The sequence below is a fragment of the Augochlora pura genome, chromosome 8 (assembly GCF_028453695.1).
Source record: "Augochlora pura isolate Apur16 chromosome 8, APUR_v2.2.1, whole genome shotgun sequence".
NCBI classification, from domain to species: domain Eukaryota; kingdom Metazoa; phylum Arthropoda; class Insecta; order Hymenoptera; family Halictidae; genus Augochlora; species Augochlora pura.
Window position 1 is genome coordinate 9,353,707 of NC_135779.1, and position 23,853 is coordinate 9,377,559.

Here is a 23,853-nt window from a genome sequence, read left to right on the forward strand (position 1 = left end):
TCATATGCATTCTTATTTTATTTCGACAATTCTTATTTCAGTTTCGCATGAAAATCCATAGTTTATTCATTAGTAGGAATTTGTTGGTGTTGAAGATGATTATTTACTTACGTTACACAAACGGTCGAAGTAGAACACGCCGGAATAAGTCAGACGGCGCAGGTAAGAATAGAGAGTTTATTATATCAGAGGTATAATGACAAAAAAAACGTGCTGAAATTCAAAACATATACACAAAAATGCAGATCCCGTAAGAAACATCGCTTAGAAACGTACAAAATTCGACGACTGATCCTGAATAAGTTTCCCATTCGTCGTAAGTACGATCCTCGATATTCGATCCGGAGATTCTGTAGAATTCATCGGGTTTCCTTAAGCATCTAATTGAGACGATCACGATCCATTACTTTCATAGTTCATCGAATTTCTTATCATATAATCATGCGTTCCGTTTAAATGAGCCATGTGTTTGACAATAGAACATAGCAGAAACTTGAAAAATAGAAAATCCTTTCGAAGAACGTTACACACAGCTCTCAATGAGTCTATATTTTCCTACTCAGACAACATGAATCAAACAAACAAGGAATTTCTGTTTTTCAGATTAAGGAACGTTTCGTTAATGGGAACAGTGTGGACTTTTATGCGAATTGAATTTCTACGAAAATCGAAGAAAATTCGTGCGTAGTTCGAGCGAGAACGGAAAGATTGACGGCAGAATCCACGGAGATGGTTGTGCGATCGTCGAAAACGCAAAAACAGGAAGATGGCTGAGCGATCGTCGACGAGATCGCTACGCTCGATGCACCAATAAATAATCCAATCTTAATTATCGTTAGACAATCCTCAACAAACTTACAAATGGAAATACAATTAAAATAGACTTTATATTAAATCACTGAAATCTAATTGATTTGCAAAATTGGAAACTGTGTTCAAAATGAAAATTGATTGTTATGGATTATAATTGGCTGCATTGGACGTATTTCATCAAGCTCTCTTTATCTTTCCTCTTTGCGCAATGATCCGAGCGATATCCCGGCAGTGAAAACACGAAGCACCGATAAATCTCGATTTCATCGTGTACATCGAACTTTGTTTGATTTACCCTGCTTTGCTTTTGCGACAGCAAGAATCGTTGTACAAGCTTCTTGATAGAAAGTAGGGCATAACAATGTACTACGCGTATTGCTGGCATCTGTTATACACTTACTTCGTCTGATTCCTGATTTCCCTACGTCCTGGTACACGGTTCCGATGGGAATCAGGCGTTGGAGAATGTCTCTGGACCCTTTGATTCCCAAGATCGTTTTGGAGCTGTTCGAGTTCTTTTGCTTTTAGTTTTTCTTAGGCGGTGGTTGTTGAGCAATCAGTGTCGACTAGGCTTGGTGTACATCTATCTGAACCAAAGTTCTTTTAATCTTCGTTAACTTCCATTGTTTAAATTTTTCATCTAAGTTAGGACTGTGGGAACTACTCTTAGTTTCTACCATTGCCTGGTACTACATTTTTCTAGATAAATTTTCGTAACGAATCTTGTTCATCAATAGAGTCACTCTTAGGAAATGTAGTTCTAATTTAGATTAATTGGAACTGGATCAGCCTCCACTGCCAACTGTGGGGGGGACGATTCTCTTAATTCTTCTAGCTAAGCTTTAACAATAATCAATTCCTTCTCTAAGTATCTTAAGTCTACAGCTGTCTGTCAACGCCTGTATGTAGTACTCGTAAGTACTCGTGTCACCGAGACGAAGGGAAAAGCCCTTTGAACGATTGCGGACATCCAATCCAGACGTTGGAGAACAATTAACGTCCATATACATCTGCAACTGGTTCAACAATTCAATAGAAATGCATCGCTCATTCCTGTATAAAATCTTCGATCACAGGTTTCAGGTTTATCGATTATATACTTTCTATATAGCTTTTTCCGCTTTTCTCATTCCATTTATTGAACATCATTGGATATCCAGTGTTGGGCCCGTCTGTTTGCGTTCGTTTAACATCTGTTAGACGATAGCATTTTCTTTTTAAAATTATTGTACACGAGTGGAGCTGTTTCATAATCATATGCCATTGAGAAATGCCTAGGAAGTTTAAGACGCCAAAATGATGAATCTGGTCTTTGGTAATTTCCTAAGTTAGAGACCTCGGCATTCTTACACATATTTGGCTCTAATTGACTACAACGCAACAACTAGAAGGCTTCTTTCACTCTAGACTCTTAATTTCTAAACGTTAAATTCGGCGCCATCGACTAAGGTGATTTCTTAAACTTTGAAGCTTTTATAAAATTGTAGGATCTAGGATATTGAAATTTTATCTTCAGTAATTTTGTTAGCCTACTCTTCCAGATATCTCTTTTCAGCCCCACTTGTGGACAGTGTTCTAAAGCTTGACGTTTCTTGCCCAACACCGTGCGACCCCCCACCTACGTCTTAAAAATCTAAAACAAACGGTCTAAATGTGCTAACAGCGGTGACGGGATCGAAGCGTTTTTCCCGCATGCTCTCTGGCTGCTCGCGTTTCCTAAAGATCACTCTGCCACGGCATTTACCAGGCACTGTCTATCTAAAGCGCTGCTCTTTAAGCTAAACTGGGAGAAGCTGCAGCCCGCACCCTACGCAAACCACGTGTTCCCATCGAGCAACTCTCTCCCACTCTCTTACTCTCCCCCCTTTTCTCTCTCTCTCTCTCTCTCTCCCTCTCTTTTCTGTTTCATCTCTTCTTGCTCTCCATGATGGATACCTGCTAATCGTCCTCTTGCTTCACTTAAACGAATCGACAATATCGACGATGCTGACGTAGGTGCCAACCACAAGACCAACCAGACCGAAAATTATCAGAAAAATGTTCTTCACCACCATCAACCTGCAGGGACCGAACTCTTTCTCTGGCCAGATCGTACAGATCTCGATGATCGCTGGAAATGCAATGCCCACTGCTGAGAGACATAGAGCACCGAAGAGGGAAATGAAGAGGCCCAGTCTGGGTACTGAGATCGCCAACGAGACTGTGGGAAGGAAATAGATTAATATTTGAATGACACGGAAGGTCGTGGATGCTTACAAGTTGACAGAGTTATAATCGTTCGACAGACGTATTCCCAGAAAATTTTTCTTTTTTTCACTTTGTGATCCAGGTAAGTGTTCCATATAATTTCTACCGGAACGTATCCTTGGAGGGCGTGAGTTATAAAGATGGCGATGGCAAACATTATCTTGATACTCTGGGCCATGCTGAAAAGAAAAATTAGTTACTGCATTTATAGTACTACGATTAATAATTAATAGAAGAAATGAATTATAATGGATTGCTTACATTTGTTCCTGAGGCAGGTTGAAGGTGACGCTAGCACCAGCCTGTGAGCCGTACTTTATATATCCAAAGAACCCCATGAGAATGTAAAGAGCCACTATCACTGTCATTCCAATATTCAGGACACCACAGTATCCTCCAAAATACTGTGGAGTTTTCATATTATTTTCTAGTGCGATTATCTACAACGGAGAAATTAATCATCGATTAGCATAAGGTCCAATTACTCGTTATCGATTTACTTTAATATTTTTTTAGGGATCGAAAATTAGGTGTAATTTTTATTCTATGTTTGGAGGGAGTGGATTGAATGATCGACGCTTTGAGGGCCACTGAGGACTATTCTCCAGGCTGAGAACAGCTGGGAAATAATAGCAGGGACTGCACTGTGACGCACTGACAATCTGGCAACGGCAATCTCAAACTTGCCCATAAGTGGTCAGTTATTTGTTTATTAACGATGCAGCGGCGCCGTTAATCTATTCTAGTCGCAGCCTACTCGCCACCGCCGGCAATCACGATCGACGAGATCTAAAGATAGATCAATCGAGATACGCAATTATAATTGAAGACGATACGAACTCCGTGATTCAAAGTTAACTTGCATTCATTTTTTGGGATTATTCTTCTTGAATTCCTCAAGCGTTTTAGGAAAACTTTCCTTTCAGTAAAATACTATATTAATAATATTCATGATTCATTTCTAGATCTATTGTAAGAGAGACTAGATTGTTTCATCTTAGTTGTGTAACTTGCAGAAAAGAAATATTTAAAAAGGATATATTGGAAGCTTATTAATGGTACTAATTGACTGAATTAGTATCAGTATAAGATAATTAGTGAATAAAACATACTTAACGATAATTGTTTTGGACAGAAGGGAGGAATATCAAGAATCAATCTTGGATACTCACCACACCCACAGCTTCCAACGCGAACAAGGTTGTACCAAAATAAAGGGCAAAGTTCCTCAAGGTACCAAACATCTCCCTCTCGCTAGGAGATGGAAGGTCCTCGAACATGTAGACTAGGATCATGGCAAGACCGACGAATGTTATCGCATTCGCTAGGGTGGAGAACGGCGCCAGTAGCTTGAGATTCCTTACGTAATTGATTAAAATCAACGGTACTAATAAAATGAGCATGTGCGTTTTAACATCCAACGGTTCCCAGTACTGGTCCGCCACCTGCATATATCAACAGAAAAATGAACAACGTTCAAGTAGATCCATTCGACTGATATGTTTTGATAGAGTCGTTTCATTTTTTATTATTTTTTTTCGATGATCTTATTCTTTTTTTTATTATTACATTATTTTGTTTTGACTTCGCACTTTTTCCTCTGCTTTTTGGGGTGATGAAGAGGGTTGTTATCTCTACACCTGTTATTTACCTGCTTTATATTCGACGCTACAAATACGATATAAACGCAGCATATTCCCAATTGATACGCTACCATGAACCCGTCTACGACTCCTCTGGAAATAATAGCAACTTTCATGTCACAATTGATAGAAAACTATGACGCCGCTGTGTGATTGATGATTGTGCGTGCGTGTATGAGAGACAGAGATAGAGAGAAATGGATAGAGACAGGGAGAAAGAAAGAGAGAGTCGATTTTCTGATGTGGAATAGATTGTTTGAAATTAGCCCATTTTTAGCGATCTTTGATCCAGGTAAAATTATTGCTCTAGCAATTTTCTAATTCTGACAAAAATTTTTTTACTTTTAATTTCATTTGTGTAACATTTAAAATTATGCGGAGTTATTTTTATTCACCATTTGTAATAGCAAACATTGTTCCGTTGTTTGTCTTTGATAAAAGCTGAAAATAGAAACTAAGGCATACAGGACGTAAGTAAAACCGATCAATCATAACTAGATAACTAGACTATGCCCGTTTTAAGAAAATTACACTAAAACTGCATGACGCTACGTAAACTCATGTAGGTCGAATACTTCAGTGAAATCGAATCTGTTTGACAAACAGGCTATACAGACTATTATGCAAATTAAGAAGAAGGGAAATTTCGAAATATTAATTTGTTCTGCATAAATTACTTTCTTCATGATAAGGCGACACGCAAATTTATCTACAAGCACTGAAAATATTAATTATATGAATTTGTACATTGTTCTTGCTTCTTGTGATTGATCTACTTCAAATTTGCATCCTAGAATTATTTAATAATATTTTCTACATTATTATGTAAAAGTTACAATAACAAGACTGCGGACGTTTATGAAAACATTACAATTTGTAATAACAATTACACAAATTATCATTACGTTACAGAATAATAAAATTCGCAGTCATTTACCCAATGGGTGACTAGACCGCAGATTTGTATGCAAAACAGAAATTGCTTGACTACATGAAACGAATACAGAATTATTCTTAAATTTCTAGAATAGCTCCGCTGTATTTGATCTCTACTAATTTTCCACTAGGTTACAGTTCAAGCAATGATAAGCAAGAAGAAAACGAATGTTCTGTGCGTGTCTCTGTGGACGTGTCAGGTGCGCTTACTTACGGTGCGTAAGGTGCGAACCATCGGAGACACATCGGCCCTTCCTGCAGAGCGTACTTCATGCTCATCGGGTAACTCAAGATAGGAACTCTTAACCGTTTACACAGTTTGTACTGAGCCTTCACCAGTACGTGAAGGCAATAAGCGCATAACACTCCGATAATCACTGTCGCTATCACACCAGTCACCAGTCCACTGTTGCAGAACGCGTTCGGCATCGCCAAGATCCCTGTACCGAGGCTCCCTTTCAACAAGTGGATTAACGTTTCCGCATTTCTGAAAAAAAACAATTATTTGTATCAATAATCGTCATTAATTTCGTTGATAATACCTCAGTGTACAAAGAGAAAACAAAATAAGAATTTCGATTACTCACGAGGTTGGGTTCGGTCTATTTCGATGCTTATGGGGGTCATAGTCTTCTGCGTCTGCAGCCGGCGATATTGGGACTTCCGACGCGTTCAGGTCACTTCCGGCGATTTCATTGTTAACCCTGCAATCGCATCAATTTGCAAATGTAATCGGTGTTTCCGAGTTTTGTCAGTAGAACTCGGGATACCCCGTATGTGTGAGTGCGCGCGCGTGCTTAGTGAGCAGCAATTTGTAAATATATGATAATGCCATAATGTATACACCATTCCTTTCTAGCATTATTAACAGTGGTGGACTTGCGGTTTGCTCAATCAATTTCAATCCCGTTTAATTGTAACCAAGTTAGGGGTGGAAAATCGAAGTAGAATAGGACCTACTTGTACGGACTGTCAGGACCGATCAATTGCATATTTATCGTTTCTTCCTTTGCGTTCTCCATCTTCCTTCGCTCCTAAATCGTCAACAGAGAAATCAGAATTTAAAATAGTGTGCTCGTAATTATTACGCACGTATAGTACAATCGTTTTACAGCGCAAACCCATAAATTACATTATAATCTAATAGGATGTAGTTTAAGAACTATATGCTGCTCTTGGTTTAAGTGGGAACAATTTTTAACGTGCGTGTACTTCTAATGCATCATTAGTTTTCTACAATAAGATGCCCGCTTATCCAATTACATTACCTCCATTAGCCTGAGGTCACTGCAAAGTAATTTATCAAAATCATCATAGATCCGTAGATTAATTTTATTCTCATTAACAATGTACTTAAGAACTAGACTGCAGATTTTATGCGTTTTTGACAGTGATGGTTAAATAAACTGTCACAATATTTATGTTATTTGAAGTTCCTTAAAATTATTGAAAGAAGAAGACAAGAAAATACAGTTTATCGTTAGCAGCCTCTTCCTCTACAAGAAGATGGCTTCTGCACTTAATGCAACTGGTTAACATGCAGAAAGCTGAAACTTGAGCAAGAGTTACTCAAAACGATCAGATCTGCTAGGAGCCAATTCGTTACGTTTGTTGGAGCAATTAAAGTAACGTAATCTCCGTTGAAGGGGACGTTTCCTATAGCCTAATCGATCGCGCCCACGAAAACGCGATTGGATTCGCTAATCCAAGACGGTGAACCCGTGGACTCTTCCGGCTGGCCTGGTCGTTAAGGATCAGAGAATCGCCCTAGATCTGGACACAGGCTCGTGCGTTAAGCCTTCTAATCAATTGGCGGATATGGGAGCAACGGCGGCGGTGGAAAAAAATGCCAATTCATCGTTACGAATCTCTTTCTTGTTCTGGTCGAGATGCGAACGCGACACGACGCATCGCGTCGCAGACTTTAGCACATTCTTTCACGAACTGATTGCTCTTAATTATTGCATTGAGGTCAAATGTAGTTAACTTACTGAAGGTTACACGATCTGTATTCTCACTTTTCCGTTGCCAATTGATCCACGGTTGTTCCGCCGAACGAAAAGGTCTCTGCCGCAGTTTGTTACGTCTGCGAGCACAGACCGCTATTCTGCGGGACTGTCGAGGGCTATCCTCTGATCGATCCAATATACTTCGTCGATTCTAGGTGATCGACAGAACAACAGGGTACTGCATATATCTTTTTCCGCCGTCGAAAACTAAAGAACATGCGGTTTTTCCAGGAAATTTTAGTTTCCCGTGTTCGAGATCATTAGCCGCGCCGAAAATTGTTGAAAAAAAAAACACGAGGAAACAATTATCTAATTAGTCGAGAAATCACGGTGAATGGAAACGGTTAGAACGCTCGACCGGTCTCACGGCTTCAATTCGATTGAATAATGATCATCTGCGGAGACACAACCGCTGGAACGAACGCAAACGAACAGCTGTCTCCATGCGGCAATTTGAAGAAAAATGAACCGGCCAAGCTGTGGCAACCGTTTCTACGATTCTTGTGGCAATAGCGAGCCTATTGATTGCTAACTGTATTGATGTCAATTCTAATAGCCGCAATAATTCCGACGATCGAATCAGAAGCGCTGCTTTTAGGACAACAAGATAAATATGAAAAAAATTCGAGCAGTTGTCATTCTATTATTTTAAAAAATAAACACTTAAAATTCTGATTTCTTGTTAGTGCTGAAACGTATCTCAACAACTTTTTACATTTATAATAAATTTTCTGAATAAAATCTAATGTTCTTAGGCATAACAGATTTGGTGTAGATATATACATATATGCTTAATCGGAGAACTCGTGTTTCCGGAAATATCCAGCCTAACGACCAGCGTTTGAATCATTCACACCGCGCCGGATCCTTGACACAGCCTCGTCTCGCACGACAGACTAAATTCGGAGCTCATTTGTCTATGTCAATGGTGCTTATTATATCGTACAAAGCTCCGTTTAACTCGATGTAACATGGCCACAACAAGCAGCTTAACAATTCCGTTTGGTCATTGACATTGTGCGCGCCGTTTACTAACGCACGACTAGACGGTACATTTTTACTTTTATTGGTTGCTAGAAAATATTGTAATCCGATTTCCTAATTCTTTCTAACAACCATTTTTACCGATATGCTCTTCTTCTCACCTCTTATCGCTATAAATCAACGCCGTCTCTTCCTCAAATGGTGGCTACGCTCGTTGGTTTTCCTCGGTCAGTTTCTTCTCCTGCAAGACATGAAAATCGTTAGGGGAAATACATAAATTATGGTTCTCTAGCAATATTAGAATAGATCATAATATAAAATTTCTACAAAGTTTGTATAAAACTCGTATAACTTGTATAAAGCTCCATCAGAAGCAAGAAATTTCTCTCAACAGTCACAGTGCCATTAGAAGATATAATTTTAACTTCAAAGTGACACGTTCATGATCTTCTTATATTTTTACTATTTCGTATTTCATTGTTTCTGTCAAAAAAGCATACAAATTTGCAGTCTAGTAACTAGAAATGACTGCAAGAATAATTTTGAACATCGTAAGAATTGTTTGCATATTTGGTTCTTAATGAACGTTTTTCGTTCGATATATAGAATATGAAAAGAAATCTCAAATTATATAGGTCATTCAAATGCAACGTGCAAAGCTCTGTATATGTATACCGAATGAAGTCTAGAGGTAAATCTCTTCTGAGTATTTCGATGGGAGGGCACCCACGAGTATAGTAATCGATCTCCTAATTCTTACTTCCTCGAAGCGAACCAGGGGGACACGTCAAACGGCTCATCATCGCGCAAACCCGAAACAATGTCACCGGGAACATATATTTAAGCGTCTGCTAATTTTAGACGTCGAAACAATTCCGCCACCTGGCTTAAAGAAACACGCGAAGGTATGGTGGAGTCTGTAGATTATTGAGAATTCTAGGCATCTTAATTCCAAGCGACTAAAAAATTTACAGTCATCAATTTGAAACTTAGAAAATACAAACAAACGAGATTCTTTCTGCTGAAAAATTATACAGAGGAACAGAATTACATGCGTCAAAATTAAACGACAAATAAAATATCTCTACTATCCTTTAATTAACCCCGATTTTTCTAAGGGTTAATTAAAAAATGATACCGTACAGCATCTTTTTGCAAAATCAATGCTTTTGATTTTTGAGTATCAGAAAATTATAATTATGAAATTTTAATCGATTTATCGGTGCACGAAGTGTAAAGTTGAACACTTCGATGTTGCGTAATAAACAAATTATCTCAACATTTAATGAACCATCCTAAACTTTCCTCAAGTTACTTAAAGCAATGATGCACGCGGAAAGGATGTTTGCAAAGTCGAAGCATTGTGTTTCAGGATGTCAGAACGTTGTAAGTTTTAATTGATTCGAGTTCTAATTGATCTGGCCCCTAATTGTTTGATAGGCCTATGAGAGATAGTGTGCGTTCCCTACAGAATCCAGAGTTGCGTAACGAATAAAATATCTCGATTTTTAATTAACAGACCCCTATTTTTCTTGGGAGCCGTACAGAGCGCTATTAAGATCGATGAGAAGACTGTTATGCAATAACTGAACCGCTTGTATATTCCAATTGGCGTGACATCGTATCGGCGACCTGTTACCCATCTTTAAATAATTGTGCCTTATGCTTTCAAGCCTTCCATCGCTCGTGCCCTCGGTTTCGTATTTGTCGCGCGTATCGTTCGCAATAACCGTGAATGAATTGGCCGAGGTTGCCATTTTTAGACTCGATGGCGTTTCTGTCATACAACAGAATGAACGTTCTCTACACGGTTCGAACAATTAAAACCATTTGCAAATAAAAATTCTATTTTACACTCCGACAGAACCATGCAGTTAACTCTACTTGACCGTCGAAAATTCACGCTGCAAGCGCAGCGTAGATGCAGTCCAGCCTACACTTCACTGAAGCCAAAGAATGCAACAACCTGTTAGATCCACGCTCTTCGCTGGTAAACACAGAATAATCTTCGCAAAGATGAGAAACTTCGAAGTGAAAATATTACACAAAAGCAACTGTGAAACAATTTCCTGTGAATCTCTAAAGCACCCTGTACTTCTCATTTCGTAGATTTCACTCTAGTCTGCAGCTTGATCTTCTAACGAGCGCAAATCAAAAACAGATATCAGAGATGTCGAGAAGTTCTTTGGCATTGTAACTAAAACTGGAAGACTTTCCATCACAGATAACGAAGTTCTTATAATATTTATTAATTGTTGTTATATTATTATAATTAATATTAATTAATTGTTACTACATTATTCATTAATTGTTATAATATTCCTCTTAGGTGTATCTTTCGGTGCGACTGTTCACGTCATGTGATCTCGATTCAAAGGATAATATGAACATTAATTATTAACTATTTAACATTATAATTGCACTTCAAAGACTTCCTACCGAAAGTAACTGAACGATTACTTTCAACCTCAAGCAATCAATTATATAACCCAGCCATAATTATCCCAAAATATCTATATTTTGATCAAATCAATTTGTATTCACTGATAAGGTGACAGAATCTCTACTCGACGGAGAAGACCAGGGTGTAAGTGTCGAATCGATTAAGAGGGAGCGATCTGCGCGATCTATATGATCAAGAAGTCTCCCGAAAAATTGTGACGGACTATACGGAAGAACGTCTAGGTGTTCAGCAGTGTCTGGACTTACCAGATTAAACACATCCGCTGTCGGGGACACCGAAATTCGTACTGCCAGACAGACGTAACACGGTCCTTAAGAGGGAACTTCCTAACGCTAATGTTGCCGCAACAGAGGATGTCTAGCGACTGGGCAGCGCTAAACCGTGGAACATTTCAATTTCCAACGAGACACCAGCTCACGTGGTACATACAAGTTAGGAGACTACGCCTCTGGTACAGCCATCAACGGAGCTGCACGAGATGTAGAGCCTCTGCGGCTGCAGTGCGTTTAAGACTATGCTTGGGGACGAAGTGCACCAGTTCAACATCAACGTGGAGCGAGTAAGGTAGGGTTCAGTATCTTTACTTGAACGTTTTTCCAAAAGCGTCGTTGATTGTTCAGTGGGCGGGATTGTTGGGCCTTGAAGAAGTCGTTACACTACCCCCTTTTTGATATTAGCTCTCGCAGTGAATGATTTAATCAGATCCGATCTAAAAATTCGTCAATGTTTGGAGTTGATTAAAAATTTTTCTGCAATATTTTCTTACGTTCTACGCACAATTTAAATGCATAAAGTCTAAAATGAAAATATTACCAGATAGAATGTACTCATAATTTTATTTTAATATCGTCCGTGAGAATTACAAATCAGCTTGGTAAAATTTGTGATGAAAAGAAATTGTTTCAATAATTTAGTAATCTTCTAATCCAGTAGAAAATTACTCATGTGTAAATTCACTGACAATCGAATTACGTTAGAGGGAAAAGTTCAAGGAAAAGGAAAAGTTCACGAATATTTGTTCGAATTCTTGGCTCCTACGACCGATGATTTAACTTGTTTATTCCGTCCAGCAATTTCCGAGGATACCCATAAACCAAGAGTGAGTACGATCATTTGGCAATGGAAGTCACACAACCATGAATTAGAGTCAAGTTTGGAGGGAAGTTATCGATTGACCCACAAAGGGAATAACAACCGTGCGAAGGATCTTAAGTTGCAAGTATAGAAGGTCAACATTTAACAATAAAGTAAGTAGTGAAGAATCCAGAAATCTAAAAAATACGTCTATGTAACGTGATGTTCGCATTATTTATTTGTATTCCACTATATTATATTCTACAATTTATTTTTTAGGGTGGATCAAAGGTCCATTAATCCTCAGGCGACGCTGTGTCTAGACTATGTGGAAATCACCCTTGCTGTAGTATACAGCTCCGTTTAAAAGTATGTAACTAAAGACTAGGTGAAAACGAAACAAAATTATTTGCAATTGTTTATGCACTTGCTAATGTTGTAAAGTATGACGAGAAATTCTAACAATATGTTTCTTAAGTTTTTCTTTATTAAGCGTGCTAATTTATTACGAGCTTGAAAAAGTAATTTAAAAAGAAAGGAAATTGCATAAGCGTGTGCCTATTAGATGAGATTACTGTCCATTAAATTATATTAAAAGAAGCGTCGCTCACGCGTTACAATATTTCTGAATGGAACGTTCTGAATGAAAAATATGTGCATTGCATTTCACCTGTCTTGATGAAACGTTCAACTCGTCTGCGATTGATCACCGAGTAAATGATACGTAAGAGATTGTCATCGCTATGTTGTCGTTCATACAGGTGAAAGGAATCGAGCACACCCCCGCACGAGGATCGGCGAGTAGGTTTAAAAGGGAATATATCGATCGTAACATGCAAGGGATAATACAGTCACCTGCGGGCGGATCAATTTCTAGCAGACGCTAATAGTTCTTTCACAGCCATTCCTAACATAATTCTAATTACTCCATTGCCAATTTTTGGTGTTTCATAACTTATTTTTCGCGGACATTTAACTTCGTCATTGTTAGACAATTTTTTTGTCAATAGTTCGCTTCTATTATAAACAAAATTAAGATCCTATATGTCACTAAAAAGTCAACCGTGCTGGAGATCTACATATAAAGTGCTGCGATCATAGATAATTTCAAGTATAATCATGTAAAAATAAACTGCATAGTGGTGTACTATTTTTCCAGGAACACTTGGTTACTAACAATATTTACAGCCTTGTTCCTCTGTCATACGAAAGTGCTTAAGAAAATTCCAATTCCCTAAACTTCACTAAATATTTACAAATATGGTATTAACGATAAACTATATAGAACCGTAGTTCAAGCTTTTCAAAGAAATCACTTCTCTGCAATGAAGACCCGTTCAATAGCACTCAATGTTACATAATCATCCGTCACCCTATCAACACAAAAACAATAGAACATAAAATCAAAATCTACCATCTTGCAATTTCCACTACAAACAAAATTAAATTTTATCAGAGAACAAAGTTGAAACAAATGTATTACGACATTATTTACTAACAATTTCATTTGATACATTTTGACACCATTGCAAACAATTCAGGCACACTATTCAATAGCTGAGAAACTTTATCTCATTCCATAAGAACATTTTAACCAGAAAGTCTAAAATGTACCAACTATCCTCTACCACATTATTAGATAAAAACAGAAATATACACTTGACACTAAATGGTATATTCACTAATCATTTAATCCTCGACATCCTAATAGGGATGTAAACCCCAGGCATTGTGCTCGAAAGAAAAGGGTTGTCGAAACTCCAGCGTTGGATCTACTACCAGGGAGCATGGTTCTATCTGTTTCGTACGACGGTCGATACGCAACTTACGTTCACTGACGAACAAACTGGATGAACGCGAAAGGGAGAGGCTCACAGGGTGCGCTAAGCCGAAAAGGAACACGAGGACGCGTGTGCGAGACGCACACACACACGGACGGAGAACCGGTCGACATGGGGTCGCTTGCACACGTGCGACTGAAACTGCGTAAACCGCGCTTGGGACTGTCTGCAATGGTAGGGAGGGTGCGCAGGGGATGTTCGAAGTATGCGGGGGTAGCCACCCCGACTGCGATCCATAAGCCTCTACGAACCGGCGACATCTCATGGCGTTTTCGAGAAAAACGCTACCTCTGACCTCTGACCTCTGCGCTGCTGATCATAGTTAACCCTATCGCTGCTGCACAGTCTAAAAGTTACCATCTGCGTTTTCTTCAAGAACTAACCCTAACGTAATCGTCCAGTTCAAGAGTTTGGAACTTACACTCTCTGTATTTTCTTAAAGAATAGAGATCTCCAAGTTGTATTCAGTGCATTAATGAAGTTACACCGTGTCAACTTTCCCTAAAAAGTCTGAAAAAACGAATTCTGTGCATTTTCTTAAATAGTAGAATTCCTCAAATTGCATTCTATAAATTTCAGAATGTTAGCTTACATTTTTACATTTCTTGCCTGTTATTGTGAAAGGGTAGAATAATTATTTAATGATGTAGGAGATTATAAATGAGAAATGCATAACTTACCAATATATCTAAGATAATGTTAGGTGTTGAGAATGATAAGTTTGGAAAAATGTTCCATTCAGAAGGACCGAGAGGATGTATTTGGATTCAGATGTTCAGGAATCTGGCACAGTCACATTCGAAGTATCTATATAAAACATTGAACAGATCGTTTTATTAAAATGGACATAATGGTGATTGGTACTAACTCTAATGTTAAGTCGAAATAGTTTGCGAATGTTCATCCTTTGTCCACGGCTAGAAATCATTCCACAAAAAATATGTTCGTAACGGATTGCTATAGACAAACGAAAGACTCGTGTGAGGGATAAAACGGATGTTACAATGTTAGAAATTATCATAAATTAACTGAAACGCATTCAGAAAGCAATCGCCACTCGATCAAACTACAATAATGTCTTCGGTGCTTTCTTATCTATGTTATTCCATCAACTACTCAACAATCTCACGCGCGCGTCTCTCAATCATTAGTTCTTTCGTCCGCGGTTTGAAAAATAAAATACAGCGGTAACGAACAAATAAAAACAGTTCCTGGTCAACAGGCGAACTACATCCTATAAAAAGAACGTGCTGATACAGTCCACCAATCACGACACCGCTAGGCGGGTCGTCTTTTCCGTCCCTTCCACACCTAGATGAGATCATTCGATCTCATATACCATCAACGTATTTATAAAATACATCTCCAAGAAGGGGATCATCCTCGTCCAGCCTCGACCGATCGGTATTCATTTAGGCGTCGAAACCTCGCGTTCCCACGTTCGGCCATTGTGGCCGAACAACACGGTAGCATCCTCCTTCTTTCTCCTCCCTACTGCCATTCGTTTATGGTCCTTCATCACAGACCATGCTTCAAGAGAAGCTTTGGATGATGTCGCGAAGACTCGTGTACGTTCCTACCACGAAACCCAGGAGGCCAAACAGCACCAAAGACATGTTCTTGGCTACCATCACCAGTTTTCCGGTCCTGCCGTAAACGCTCCAGAGAGTGCAGGTCTGGATAATGGCAGGGAAGGCCAATCCGAGACCGGAGAGACACAGAGCACCAAATAGAGAGATGAACAAGTCAAGTCGGGGTATGGCTATAGCCAGTAGGACTAAAAGCAGCAAGTAAAAACAAAATTAACAAACTACTCCTAATAGAAAGAAAAATATTTAGGAACTACAGCAAAATTTGAACTAGAAACTTCTTAAAAATACCAATTAATGATAGTTCCACACAATTAAATATTTCTCTTACATGTAAGAAGAACAAGGAGAGTCCTCACGACGTACTCCCAGAAGAGTTTATGCGAGTTCTTCTCTAACTTGGGAGCAATATACTCGTTCCAGACTATGTCAATGGCCACGTAGCATTGAATGGGATGTGTAAAGAAGATGGCGATAGCCAGGAGAATTTGCACAGCCTTGGCCAAGAGTAAAGGATTGGTTAAACTAATTGTGATACTGCCTCCAACTGCAGCGCCATAGCGGATGTAGCCGAAGAATCCCAAAGCTGCGTACAGGACCACTATGAATCCCATACCAGTATTCAACACTCCAAAGGTCTTAATAAAAGTTTTGGGCTTCTTCATCTCGTTCTCCAGAGGCATGATCTGAAATTAGATGACCTTAAGATCTCCTAAACTCTTATCGTATTTTGGACGGCTTATTATTTAGAATTTAAAGTACTCACCACACCAATAGCTTCCAGTGCAAAGAGCACGGTACCAAAGTAAAGCGGAAAGTCCTCGACTTTGCCAATTGGCTCACGGTTCTCAAAGGATAGAGGTTCCCTGAAGATGTAGTACAATATTATACCGAAACTGACGAGCGTGATTCCGTTCGCGACGGTCGAACAGGGAGCCAAGAACTTCAGGTTTCTGATCCAATTGATGAGGATCAAGGGAAGTAGGATCATCAGCATGTACAGCCTCAGGTCGACATTCGGCAAGTAATCATCCAAAGCCTGGAATTAAAAGGATACTTGTCATTTAATGTGGTGTAAAAATATAGCAAAATATTATACAAGCTAAAATTGATGTGTAATTGAATCTTTATCGACTTCGTGTAAAGATTATGTGTTTACATTGGCGCGATAACACGCCATCGATCCCTTCCTCGACGCACGTGCAGCGGAGATCCAATCATTTCCCCACGTGCCATTTAACACGCTTATTTGCCGAACGATATAAACCCGTAGTTTGAATTAATTTCATAGCTATCATGTAGTTAATTACAGTAGCTACAAGAAGTCACATTTTAAGGAAGATTGCATAACCGCGCATTAAAGTCACGCATTTTAAATTTATGGATTCTACGTAGAACAGGTGCCAACTTGGAACTGCACGGTCGCAGCCATAAACTTTCTATGGTTTATCGTGGTGCGTAAATCAACCGTTATCGTATCGATGCAAATCGGCTGTCGTCATCGCGAAATGCCGCGCAAACAATAGTGATCGTCATTACAGCCTGGGATTGCTGATATCGATGGATTCAAGGACAACCGGAAACGTGCCCAGACGCAGCCTAACGTGTACTATTTTCGCGATCTCGTTGCGTTCAGCCTTCGTCTTTACGTAAGCCGATGACGGTGACGTAACCGTTAACGCACGCATTCTTTTTTTTTTATTCGCCCATTCCCATTCGCACGAATTTCTCTATGTTCCACGGAAGAGAGAACCATTCCGCAGCAAATCGTTGCATAACTGATCAACACAAAGACGCGCTTCATATAGTAATTAGCGAAGCGGAAATACGAATTGCTTTCCTACGGTGGTGGACCCACTTAGAGAATTATCTTGGCACCCGCACCCGTACGTCCGCGTCGCGTCATGCCGAATGCTGCAACACCGTGATTTCGTTAATTGCGTTGAGCACACTGGATCATGTAATGCATTTCAATCGATGCAATTCCGACGGCATTATGCTGATTAAGCGGTCCGCTCTCGGGATTGTCGACAGCGCGTCTTGCGGAACGTGAGAATTTACGTAACCGTGTTTCTGTTAGATGCTAAATCTATCCTTGCGTACGACGGACAATTACGGCGCTACATAGAGAAAATTAATCAGACTCGGTGCGCGACGCTGTAATCGATACACGTGCGAATCTATCGATCGTAGAATCGTTAATGTAGAACATTATATCAATGGAAAGTAGGTCGCTGAACGTAATAATACGTCGTTAAGAGTGCTGCTGAAGTATATAACGGGATGGTTCAATACAAATAGTAGCACATGGGTCGTAATAACATGTCGAAACTCCTAACAATTTCACGAATGCAGAGGTATGTAACGCGATGGTCGCTTATAATAACGTAATATTACGCCAGTCGTGCATTGAACGACGGATCAATTCGTTCGCGCGTTGAACTGCGAATTAATTCAGTTGTGCATTGAACCCCGAATCAAGTCAGACGTAATATTACGTCGGGTATTACTCCTTATTGTGACAACAATGTCATCAACATATAATCGTCCTAACCGATGTACAGATTTCACATGAAGATGACGTTTCCTCATCAGTATAACTGGAAGAGATCGCAGGTCGAGGAATTTATATGAAATTACGCTGTGAGTTTCGCACACGGCCGGCTAATCACCGTGATGACTAACAAAGCGAGTTTCATCGGACAACAGGAATCGGATAACGCCAACTAGGTGTAATAGTTGAGTCGCCAGCCAGTCTCGCATAAGGTCTGCGTCGTCGTTAAAGACAACCAGAAAAAGAAACTTGTACTTCGGCAATGCGAATCGCCTTAAGGCGTTCTATTTTCACTCGATCAGGCGTTTTCATTCTAGTTTAACAATCGCGATTCGTCTTCTCTCAAGATTAATAGCGCGTTACGACATAATTTCATTAAAACTTAACCGAGAAAACTTGACATCTATAAACGAACGTCTAAATTTTGGGATCCTATATCCTGTGTCTCAGAGTCAAGCACCTAGGGCCCGTATCACCGCGAAACCGGTTGAGTCTCGATCGAATGGATACATTCGGAAAAATTAGCCACGAACTGTAGAGTTTTTGTGCCTGGTAGAAAATTGCACCTTAGTTCCTGTCGCAGCCGGATCGAACCGATTTCAATCGGCGTACACCGCATTATGCAACGGTCCGAAGGCTTATATGAACTGCTTATAAATTCCGTTCACATGTGGGGATTTATCCAAACTTTTTACTATCGAAAATTATACGGGTTCGGACTAATCGACGATTAATCGTTCGGAGAACCTGGGAACCGTGCAACCGGACGAATTGAATACCTCACGGCATTACCGTAAACCGACTGAGTCTAGATACCAATTATCACATTCTTGCTCGTTCATTTTATGAAACTATGTAATTTGTCCGTTTATCCTGTATCTTTTGATCGCTGAACAAATTTGTTTACAGGATACAAAAGTAAACTACTTTTAGAGCTTCCAAATAGATAATTTTTGTTTGGCTTTTGTCTAATTTTAGCTGACTTTTGTGAAGCGTAAAAATCTACAAGGAACAAGAATCGTTCTATTGAATAATCTACGTCCAATATTTCGTTCTGCAATTCGAGTTGTGCCCGGCCGAAAGGTCGTCGAAGCGTCTTGCATTTCATCTTCGTGCTACTTGATGGAATTCGAAGAAAAATCGGTGACTTGAATGGGACAGGTGTTCATTCGCTGTCAAACGAGGCGATTAATCAAACAACATTATCTACGGGTCACGGTTCTCTCTTTGTCGTAGGCATACTCGCGAGAATCGAATATGCTTCTTCTAGCGCGGCCAACCGCGACAAGACTCAAGTTTTCACCGTCGGTGCCCGTTGCATCCACATTCTATCCACTCGGTGTAATAATGTGTCGCAACCATGCCGCTAACTATCCATTACATTGCGTAGTGAGCAACACGTTACGCACCCTGGCTAAACCAACATCGACACGCTCACCGTCCAGTTTTTCTCTGTACACCACGAAATCGAATATTGAGCCTCTAACGTTTTTTACAGAACTCGCTGACTAAGTTACAGAATCCTGACTTGTAATCGACTTTTCCTTATTTCGCATTTTATGCGTTTGTGACAAAGCTCGACGAGTGAAATTTAATAGTACTGAGAAGGCTAAGTAATAGGAATGAATGTATGCGCATACAGATCTGCAGCTGAATCATAATGTTAACATAATGAATACTGTCAGAATTCATTATTAATTGAAATATGTTAGAAATTGTTTATAAAATCAACGGTTTGAAGACAAGCTGTTTGTAACGTCATAGATCATTTGTATCTACTTGATCCTTCTAAAGTTGTTCGCAAAATTTGTTTTCACATCAAACTGCATTCAACAACTTCACATAATTGCATATGTGAAATCTAGAATTTAAAATCCCACTAAAACGAATACAAAGGAAGACTGCCCCAATTAAATCGATACTGTTAGACATCGAAGGCGGAATCGCGAATAATTAATCAGATCGACTTTCAAGAACGCTATAGATCACCGACCTAGCATGTAACACGGTTAGCTGTTCTACTGCCAGACCCCGCTGCGTTCAAAGAAGCTAATGAACCCAGAAGAATTAACAAACGGGACGATTGAAATTTTTACGACGCCAGATAACGTGAGCGGAATCTATTCGTAGTTATACGGCAATGTACAGGGAAACGGAATCAAGCCAGACTTGCCGACGACCTCTCACACCGGATTCATGATGGTTCAGAGCCGGTCTCTTCCGATCCTCCTACCACCGGATCATTCCTACGATCGTCAAGCGACGTGCTGAATCCTTAAACACTCCGGGAAGAACCGGCACAGCCCACGGAATTTTTAATCTGATGTTCATCATAAGAATGATGACTAATCTTGTCGCGAACCTGTTCACTGAACCGGACAAGTTCACTATACGATTCTTTTACTGTAGAATTGTTTGAAACTGTCATATTCGCACAATGAATCTACTATTAATTCAGATCTAACTCTTTTGCATTTGGTAAGGCGTTACTAACTCCCTATCCTCTTTTCAGATCTATCTACTTTATAATTTGTTGAATGAATTAGTTTACTCGCACCGACAACATAATTTAATGTTCACTAAAAGTAATTTTCTTTATCTCTGTTACCAACAACCATCCAAATAGAAGTGCATTTAATTTTTCACAAAACTATTTATTGTTATAACGAATCCATGTCTGTCTCATAAGATCTTGGAAGAATGATTCCTCGAAGAACTAGGACATGCAACGATCACTTTTCATTCAATGAGCAAGAATGGTTAGGCAGGAATGGAGAGACGAGGAAGTACAGTGAAACAACGGCTCACGGTCAGAGTTAACATTCACTGTCTCTTCGGCTCGAGGAGCTTCCTGATCGCGCAGAGACGGCTGTTGTCCTCGTAAATAAGCGTTTAAACGGCGACCACATCCTCCCCATCGCGAAATGTCAACGAACCTGTCCATGTGCACGCGCATTATCACCTTGACTCCGACGCTCATTACTCGCCCGGCAGCGTCTAATCGTTTATTCCTCGCGCCGTGTTTCCCTGACCTACATGCTCCTTTTTCTCGCTGCCCACACAACCGTCTCTCTTCAGAGAAAGAGAAGGGGAAAGGGGGGGCTGGCTGTCCGCGAGCGCTCTTTACGGTAAAAGCTAGATCGACGTGTACACTCGTTTCTGTATTTACTATTTCTGTACCGGATCACTGTGGTTCTAGCGCTCCAACGTCCACTGCCACAGCTGCGTGACTTCTCTCTGTCAACTTATTGGTCTAGTAGCATCAGCACCTTCGTACAAGCTTTTGGTAAATGTGTGACCATCAAAACGTTAGACCAAGCAAACTTTGGTAAACTGATTACTCTTTTGGTAAACTGATTACTAGATTGCAGATCTTTATACAGAATAAATCTGATCTACATTAGTAGCAGAAACCAGGAGTAAAATAGAAAGTTGTGTCTTTTCTGAATCCGATGATAACAGAGTATTCTTTGATTTTTCTGCTACATTTACTGTCTCCTGTTTTATTTACTTATCCACGGCATCACTACATGGGATCTGCAATCTATTAATATTCTTTCAAGAAGCAAGGTCTCGAACTAGACTTGCTTCTCATTTAACAGATTAATTGAAAGAATTACACTAACCGCTTTCAAATTCGTGCCGATGAACACCGTGTAGACACAGCAGCTGCCCAGCTGATAGACCATTAGGAACAGATTTATGACGTGTCTACAAATAAGAATACCTTCGTCTGTATTTCTTCTTGAATTGGTTAATCTTCTAAATGTTATTTATAGACTCGGTTGGACGATGATGTAACTGTAGAATGTGTACTCACACTGACGATTTCGATAATGGCCTGAACAACGTTGGACCCTCGGACAACGCAGCTTCTGCTGTTGCGGGATATGTCAGCGACGGCACCTTCTTCCTCTTACAGAGATCGTACTGCGAGGTGACGAGTATTCGTATACAGTAAGTACAAAGTAGACCAATGATGATTGTTGCCACTAGGCCCACTGCGTAGCCCGAATGGTGAAAGGCCTTCGGCATGGCGAGAATTCCAGTTCCCAAGCTTCCCTTTAGCAAGTGCAGCAAAGTCTCCCAGCTCCTGAAATGGTCATCCAGCTGTTACCATTTTTCTTAATCTAGGTACCTAACTTTTTAGGACTTTGCACAATTGGTAGGGACTCTAGGATGATAAATAATATTCATGTGGGTAGTAGTAGCATTTTGAAAGGACCCACACAGTTTACGTTAACTACAAGATTGCTTCCAGCGTAAAGAATTAAGTAGGTAGCTTTTATGGATTTTGGAGGCGTCGGGATAGACAGAATTATTTGCTTAATAAGGCCCATTTACGGAAATGAGAGCACAATTTTCAAAAACGTGGCCGACATTAACGCATGCATTTGCCGTTAAACGCGAGAACAAGGCTAGCAGCGTTTCTGTGTTCCTCGAAGCAGTTTCGCAGAGGACAATCTTATTCTTCCGCTTCATGACTAATCGCCGCAACAAATTACCGGGTAATTTGTATCTACAGAAACGCGGTCGGAATAAACGATAAGGCTACGCGTGTGCACTATAACCGGTATTATGCAAATCCTAGCGGTTTTATTCAGTCGACTATTGTATCGATTTGCAAATTATTATTCCTTCTCGTCGATAAAGAAAGGATGGCGGGAAAAAATCCTGGATAACTCTTGCTTTCTAAAAGAATGCGACAAAGTCATTGCGTAATAGTTACACGAATGAAAATGCAATTAAACAAAGAAAGTAGATAATGAAAGTATGAAAACTTACGTTGTTGGATGCTGAACTACCCTGTGTTCGTACGGATTGTAATCTTCTTCACACTCCTGTACACTTTTCTTCTTGTCCTCCAGCTCCAAAACGTAGACGTTGCTCTTATTATGTCCCTGGTCATAACTAAAACGCGAGTGACATTATTAGAAGTTGAAATTACAGAAAGAGAAATAATACTCTAAGATACATTAATACTACTGAGTCGCATCTTACCCATTTTGATTATTCTGTGAAGTCCACTTTTTAGCGTCCAGTCCATCCTAAAATGAAAAGAAAACTCTCATTAATTATGATTTCCAAGCTTGCATACATAATACATATACAACTCTCGGATGAACAGAATCTTTGACAGACGGTACAAATTATCAACCATTCAAAGTCTTAGTCTTTCAACAATTCAAGGATATGCAAATTCGTAGGCAGTTAGAGTAATCACCGATGCAGACATTAATCAATTCAAATTCAGTCTGTCCGATTATTAATCACATTTATCGTCTTAATAAATTATGGACTGGTCATTATTCGCACATTATTGCTCAGTCAAACGTGTTACCACACGTATTACAAAACGTTTTGTCTAATAAATCGATGTCCCACTCATTTGTCAATCAGTTAGCCAAGTTCCGGTCCATCTGATGACCATTAAAATGCTAAAGAGGTACTCGAAGATCGTCAATAGTCGCAATTGTGCACAATTCGCCGAGGATCTCGCGTTTCTCTTCGATCACTTGACTTAACATTCACTAGCTGTCTCGCTGATCTAACACGAATTAACGCGTGTTAAATTCGCCGCATCGCGTCGATCACTGCACGCCCGCACATGGGCCGATAAAGATCTGTTGACGCTTCCCGGTATTAGATTTACGATGTAAATTCGAACTGCGTCAATTAGGAAACTCTTTGTCGACTGA

General features: G+C 39.7%; 2 protein-coding genes and 1 long non-coding RNA gene across 5 annotated transcripts in view; 1 reads left to right on the forward strand and 2 right to left on the reverse strand.

Moving 5' to 3' along the window:
• Positions 1 to 13,894, reverse strand: LOC144474125 (proton-coupled amino acid transporter-like protein acs). Of its 2 annotated transcripts, none has more exons than XM_078188686.1 (10): positions 13,670 to 13,894; positions 8,794 to 8,873; positions 6,600 to 6,673; positions 6,227 to 6,343; positions 5,854 to 6,126; positions 4,712 to 4,796; positions 4,233 to 4,505; positions 3,322 to 3,500; positions 3,070 to 3,239; positions 1 to 3,013 (listed from the first exon to the last, which is right to left on the reverse strand). In XM_078188686.1, the coding sequence occupies exons 3-10, from the start codon at positions 6,659 to 6,661 to the stop codon at positions 2,769 to 2,771; spliced, it is 1,404 nt and encodes a 467-aa protein (XP_078044812.1). In that variant the 5' UTR covers positions 6,662 to 6,673; positions 8,794 to 8,873; positions 13,670 to 13,894; the 3' UTR covers positions 1 to 2,768. The 2 variants fall into 2 exon arrangements, with proteins under 2 accessions (XP_078044812.1, XP_078044811.1); XM_078188685.1 differs by lacking the exon at positions 13,670 to 13,894 and adding an exon at positions 11,342 to 11,473.
• Positions 11,558 to 15,171, forward strand: LOC144474126 (uncharacterized). Of its 2 annotated transcripts, none has more exons than XR_013494695.1 (4): positions 11,558 to 11,660; positions 12,167 to 12,343; positions 12,450 to 12,539; positions 13,882 to 15,171. It is a non-coding gene; the product is annotated as an uncharacterized LOC144474126 (long non-coding RNA). The 2 variants fall into 2 exon arrangements; XR_013494696.1 differs by lacking the exon at positions 13,882 to 15,171 and adding an exon at positions 12,932 to 13,708.
• Positions 14,824 to 23,853, reverse strand: part of LOC144474124 (proton-coupled amino acid transporter-like protein acs) — a 20,617-nt gene continuing 11,587 nt past the window's right edge. Inside the window, exons 2-8 of the mRNA XM_078188684.1 lie at positions 23,156 to 23,202; positions 22,940 to 23,065; positions 21,975 to 22,247; positions 21,781 to 21,865; positions 16,367 to 16,639; positions 15,932 to 16,286; positions 14,824 to 15,788 (exon numbers count right to left, since the gene is read on the reverse strand). Coding sequence (XP_078044810.1) covers positions 15,544 to 15,788; positions 15,932 to 16,286; positions 16,367 to 16,639; positions 21,781 to 21,865; positions 21,975 to 22,247; positions 22,940 to 23,065; positions 23,156 to 23,202 — 1,404 coding nt within the window. The 3' untranslated portion in view covers positions 14,824 to 15,543. The remainder of the gene's footprint in view (positions 15,789 to 15,931; positions 16,287 to 16,366; positions 16,640 to 21,780; positions 21,866 to 21,974; positions 22,248 to 22,939; positions 23,066 to 23,155; positions 23,203 to 23,853) is intronic.

Coding starts and splice junctions, on each gene's coding strand:
- LOC144474125 (XM_078188686.1), bottom strand. CDS start 6,661: ATGGAGAACGCAAAGGAAGAAACGATAAATATGCAATTGATCGGTCCT. Junction 4,506..4,711: donor TAGCGTCGAATATAAAGCAG/GTAAATAACAGG, acceptor TGATATATGCAG/GTGGCGGACCAGTACTGGGA. Junction 3,240..3,321: donor AACCTGCCTCAGGAACAAAT/GTAAGCAATCCA, acceptor TTTTCTTTTCAG/CATGGCCCAGAGTATCAAGA.